Source organism: Jaculus jaculus, chromosome 5, assembly GCF_020740685.1.
Source record: "Jaculus jaculus isolate mJacJac1 chromosome 5, mJacJac1.mat.Y.cur, whole genome shotgun sequence".
Taxonomy (NCBI): domain Eukaryota; kingdom Metazoa; phylum Chordata; class Mammalia; order Rodentia; family Dipodidae; genus Jaculus; species Jaculus jaculus.
The window spans coordinates 43,032,627-43,038,626 of NC_059106.1; the positions used below are offsets into that span (position 1 = coordinate 43,032,627).

The 6,000-nt window shown below is 49.2% G+C and overlaps 1 protein-coding gene across 3 annotated transcripts in view; it reads left to right on the forward strand.

Annotated features, from left to right (window-relative positions):
* The window catches only part of Slc45a1 (solute carrier family 45 member 1), a 32,855-nt gene extending 27,866 nt beyond the window's left edge, over positions 1-4,989 (forward strand). For 2 of the 3 annotated variants that reach the window (XM_045149948.1, XM_045149950.1), the window contains 2 exons: positions 448-653; positions 4,585-4,989. In XM_045149948.1, coding sequence (XP_045005883.1) covers positions 448-653; positions 4,585-4,851 — 473 coding nt within the window. In that variant the 3' untranslated portion in view covers positions 4,852-4,989. The remainder of the gene's footprint in view (positions 1-447; positions 654-4,584) is intronic. The other variant, XM_045149949.1, reaches the window with a different exon arrangement.
* The last annotated feature ends 1,011 nt before the right edge of the window (positions 4,990-6,000 follow it).

The window sequence follows — 6,000 nt, forward strand, 5'->3', positions numbered from 1 at the left end:
TTTTGGTTTTTCGAGGTAGGGTCTCACTCTAGCTCAGGCTGACCTGGAATTCACTATGTAGTGGCCTTGAACTCATGGTGATGTTTAAATATGTTACAGCTTTACTTATTTATCTATTTATTTATTTGTTTGACAGAGAAAGAGGGCGAGAGAGAGAGGGAAAGAATGGGCGTGCCAGGGCCTCCAGCCACTGCAAATGAACTCCAGATGTGTGTGTCCCCTTGTGCATCTGGCTAATGTTGGTCCTGGAGAATCGAACCTGAGTCCTTTGGCTTTGCAGGCAAACACCTTAGCCGCTAAGCCATCCCTCCAGTCCTGTCATTTTTATATGTGACATTCCTGCTGGGGCATGTGGCTTAGCTACCTCAGGGTCTACCCAGGGGTCTACCCGGGGCAGTCACTCAGGAGGCAGCCCAGCCACCTGCTCAGCCTCCGTCCCACCCACAGCCATCCTGGAGAAGCTGGAAGAGTGTCTGAGTGTCCGTACCCTCTACTTCATTGCCTACCTCGCCTTCGGCCTGGGCACCGGGCTGGCCACACTCTCCAGGAACCTGTACGTGGTCCTGTCCCTGTGCGTCACCTATGGCATCCTGTTCTCCACGCTCTGCACCCTGCCCTACTCACTGCTCTGCGAGTACTACCAGAGTAAGAAGGTGAGGACCGCTCTGCCTTGCTTCCCAGACACCGTACCAGACAAACGTCCCTAGGTTATGCACGCCACAGGCCTTTGGTTGAAAATGAAGATTACCAAGACAGCAGTCAGAGCTTTGAATGAAGGGAGCCTCCTGAGTGTGCCCCCACCCTGCACCTGCCCAGGTCTCACCCCACCCAGACAGCCAGCAGGTTCCCTCCAGGCCATTCACCAATCTGTGCAGGGACACTAGGGAACGGGAGACCCAGCTCTTCTTTTAACCCCCAAGGTCAAGTGCCCAGGTCCCTTGTTAACACAATTGATCTGAGGGAGAGCAGAAGCACCTGGAACTCAGTGATCAAGACCAATGGACATGCAGGAGTTTAAAAAATAGAATTAGGGCTGGAGAGATGGCTTAGCAGTTAAAGCACATGCCTGTGAAGCCTAAGGACCTCAGTTCGATTCTCCAGGTCCCACGTGAGCCAGATGCACATGGTGGTATATGCATCTGGAGTTTGTTTGCAGTGGCTAGAGGCCCTGGCACACCCATTCTCTCTCCCTCTCTCTCTCTAACAAATAAATAAATAATTAAAATAAAAAAACAAAAATAGAATTAGGAGCTGGGCATGGTAGGGCACACCTTTAATCCCAGCACTCAGGAGGCAGAGGTAGGAGGATCACCATGAGTTCAAGGCCACCCTGGGATTACATAGCGAATTCCAGTTCAGCCTGGACCAGAGTGAAACCCTACCTCAAAACAAAACAAAACACAGAATTAGGGCCAGAGAGCTGGCTTAGCGGTTAAGGCACTTGCCTGCAAAGCCTAAAGACCCAGGTTTGATTCTCCAGTACCACGTAAGCCAAATGCACATGTGGCACACGCGTCTGGAGTTCGTATGCAGTGGCCAGAGGCCCTGGTGCCCCCATTCTCTTCCATTCTCTCCCTCCGTCTGTCATGCCAAAGCCTACCCAAACAAGGCACCAAAGTTTTACTTTGACATGAGCTCAGAGGCCATGTTACACCAAGCTACATGGAGGCAGGAGAGAAAACATGAGACATACTTGTCTTTGGAAAGAAAAAAGTTTGTATTTTACTCGGTATGAATTCTTTCACAGCTGCTCTGAGATAGAACTTCCCCTACAGATAATTTTTTGGGTTTATTTTTGCTTTTCTTTGTTTCATGTAACTCATGTCGTGTCTCATATAGCTTAGGCTGGCCTTGAACTCCTGTTCCTCTTACCTTCCCTTCCTTAGAGCTGCAATTAAAGGCATGTGCCACCATGTCTGGCTCGCCATACAGTTTTCATGTTTAAAGGGCTGAGGTTGTGTTGGTAGAGTGTATGCTTAGCATGCACAAGGTCTTCGTTCAGACCCCAGCACTGCATAAACCAGGCTTAGGAATTCAACGTCATTTTCAGCTACGTAGTGAGTTCGAGGTCAGCCTAGATTATATGAGACCCTGTTTTTTTTTTTTTGTAAATGGTGAGCAGGGAGATTGAGGGAGGTGGATTGCTTTGAGTTTGGGGTCAGTACAGGGCTACACAGTGAATTCCAGGTCAGCCTGGGCTAGAGGGAGACTACCTCAAAAAACCAAAAATAAATAAATAAATAAATAATTTAAAAGAGGGAGGGCTGGGGAGATAGCTCAGTGGTTAAAGGCATTGCTTGTAAAGCCTGCTGTCCTAGGTTTGATTTCCCAGCACTCATGTAAAGCCAAACTCATAAAGTACAGCATGTGTCTGGAGTTCTTTTGCAGCTGTTTCCACAGATACTAGCAGTCTCTCTGTCTCTCTCTTAAATAAATACAAATTTAAAAATCATTTTTTAGCCAGGTGTGATGGCATATGTCTTTAATTCCAGCACTCAGTTGACAGAGGTAGGAGGATCACTATGAGTTCAAGGCCAGCCTGAGACTATATAGTGAATTCCAGGTCAGCCTGGGTGAGAGGGATGCCCTACCTCAAAAAAAAAGAGGCTGTGTCTCACACACACGCGTGCATGCGTACACACACACTCTCTCTCTCTCTCTCTCTCTCAGAAAATAGGGCTGGATAGCTTGGCAGTTAAAGGAGCTTGCTCGCAAAGCCTGCTGACCCAGGTTCAATTCCCTAGCACCCACATAAAGCTAGACACAAAGTGGTGCATGCCTTAGCATGTGCGTACATGCATGCGCACACATACACACTCATGAAAACAAATAAATAAAAAAGATAAGTAACACCTCCCAAACAACACACACCTCAAAGTCTTTTGTATTCTCATGGAGTTGTGCACTCATTGTCCTAGTTTTAGAACCAAAAGAAAGCCTCTCACTCCACCCCTCTGGTGCTCCACTCATGGGCACCATGCTGACAGACATGACATCTGAGCTTCCCCGCACTGCAGCACCTCACTGGTTTTATGGTCACATAACACCCCCATAAGTTTTTGGCAATAATGTTGAATCTTACATTGAAATACATCACACTGCTCACTAAGGTTCTGCCATCCCTTTAATTTAGCACTTCAATTGCTCCCTGGCCCCAGGCAGGCCAATCTGATTTATGTGAGGAAGCTACGAAGAGTCTTTGGGGAGTTCTGCTGGGGCTCCTGATGCTTCCTGGCCCACAGGAGCCCAGGGCCTGGGGTTTTTGGGTGACAGCTATGATGGCCACCTCTCACCCCCATCACAACCATCACACAAAATGGGCAGCCCTGAGCGAGCGCTGTACCTCAGCAGTGGTCACTGTCCCTTGTCAGTTCCCTGAGCCTCGTGCTCTGTTCACTGGGGTAAACAGCTGCGTCAATCTCTGCCTTTTTCCATGGTCAGAGTGCCCAAGACCCCTGACAAGATTCAATCTAGGCCCCATGGGTAGTGAACCCCTGGAGGCTCCCTCATCTCTCGGCTGCCCTTCGGCTATAAGCTTAGGGCCCACCCAGTGCCATGAAGGCCATAGGAAGCTACAGGCAAGCCAGGCCTTGGCCAGGATGCACAATGACTTGAACAGCAGCGCCAGAACACTCTGCAGGCTCGCCTCCAGGGTGGATCAAGGCTGGACACGGCCTGTCCCACGTCCCAGAGGGGACCTGTCTGTGTTAGGACACTGGTCTCCAGCAGTCCATGGAATGACACCAGACTGACATGTCAGGGATTGTATACTGTGCTGGATCCCGACAAAAGCCATTGCTCCTCACAGTGCTCATTGTCAGAGCTCTCCCAATGCATTGTGGGAGGTGGAGGAGGCGGGACCTCCAGGCCATAGGCCGAGAGTCAGTATCCAGGACTTCTCAGGGTATGTCAGAAACACCCCAGCTGACAAAAGCGAAGAGAAAGTGAGTGTGACTGGTGCAGCCATGCAGCCAAGCATTTTCTTTAGTGAAGGGAAAGAACCCCAGACTCAAGCAGGGACAGTGACCAAGCCACCTAGCCTGTAAGGAAGAAGCCAGTCTTCTGCCTCATCATTCATGGGTTCTCCCAGTTGTCATCGCTGTGGACACAAGTGCTTTTTTTTTTTTTTTTTTTTTAGGTAGGGTCTCACTCTAGTCCAGGCTGACCTGGAATTCACCATGTAGTCTCAGGGTGGCCTTGAACTCACAGTGATCCTCCTGCATCTGCTGGGATTAAAGGCATGCACCACAAATGCTACTTAATTATTTTTTTAAATTTTAATCTTTATTTGAGAGAGTAGGGGGAGGTGCCTTCAGCCACTGCAAATGAACTCCAGATGCATGTGCCACCTTGTGTCTGGCTTATGTGAGTCCTAAGGAATTGAGCCTGCATCCTTTGGCTTTGCAGGCAAGCACCCTAACCGCTAAGCCATTTCTCCAGCCCTGTGCATCTTAGCACTGAAAAATAAGAAGCTGCTGTGCCTCCACCTGGGTCTCCTGGGCTCACAGAAAATCCACTCCCCCCATCCCCAGCCCTGAATGGTGGCCATGGCAGGTCTGACTGACATGACCATCTCCTGGACAGTTTGCAGGATCCGGAGCGGATGGCACACGGCGCGGTATGGGCATGGACATCTCGCTACTCAGCTGCCAGTACTTCCTGGCTCAGATCCTGGTCTCTCTGGTCCTGGGGCCCCTAACCTCAGCTGTGGGCAGTGCCAACGGCGTCATGTACTTCTCCAGCCTTGTGTCCTTCCTTGGCTGCCTCTACTCCTCCCTGTGTGTCACCTATGAAGTTCCTCCCAGTGACACAGCTGTTGAGGAACACCAGCCCCTCCTGCTGAATGTCTGACATCTCAGCTTTGGACTTGAGGGTGGCCTGCTGAAGCCTGGCTACTGAGAAACCAAAGGCCTTGGTGAGCAGGCAGGCTTCCCGGCGGAATCAGAATGGAAACATGTGGTCAATAATAAATGAAAGCAGTGAAACCTGTGGTTTGTAGTGGCTCTCTTGGCTGAGGGTGAGGTCACTGGGCTACCCTGGTTGGGGACTAGAGTCAGAGTGGTGGTGGGGTAAGAATCATTTATTGAAAGAGAACCAAGGGTGCTTTTGTGCCCCCTCCCGCAGGAAGATATATGACAGTGTCTAGAGGTATTTCAGGATGTCATAGCTCAGCTGGGTGCCCACTTGTTAATGGATATTATGAACATCTTTCAATACACAGACAGCCCCCAACAAGAGACTTTTTTGTACCTTTTAAAATATATATATTTCTTTATTTATTTACTTGAGGGAGAAAGCAAATAGGCACACCAGGGTCTCCAGCCATTGCAAATGAACTCCAGACGCATGAGCCACCTTGTGCATCTGGTTTACCCATGTCCTGATGGAACTGAACCTGGGTCCTTTGGCTTTGCAGGCAAGTGCCTTAACTACTAAGCCACCTCTCCAGCCCAGAAAAGATTTTTTTTAAAAAATTTTTATTTGTACTCAGAGAAAAGGGGGGAAGGGAAAAGAGAGATGGGAGAGAGAGAGAGAGAGAGAGAGAGAGAGAGAGAGAGAGGGAGAATGAGTGCACTGGGGCCTCTAGCCTCTGCAAATGAACTCCAGATGCATAGATCATTTTGTGCATCTGGCTTTACTTGGGAACTAGGGAATCGAACCTGGGCCATTAGGCTTTGCAAGCAAGCACCTCTAACCACTGAGCAATCTCTCCAGCCCCAAAGTCTTTTTTTTTTTTTTTTTTTCAAGGTAGGGTCTCACTCTAGCTCAGGCTGACCTGGAATTCATTATAGTGTCTCAGAGTGGCCTCAAACTCACAGCGATCCTCCTACCTCTGCTTCCCAAATTCTTGGATTAAAGGAATGTGCCACCATGCCTGGCCCAAAGTCTTACTAAGGCTAATATTTCAGAGGGAGAGACAGAGCCTGTTCTAACAAAGCCATGCATTCTGCACACTGCATTGTGGGTTATATAGCACACAGGGTTTTTGGATCAGGAGGC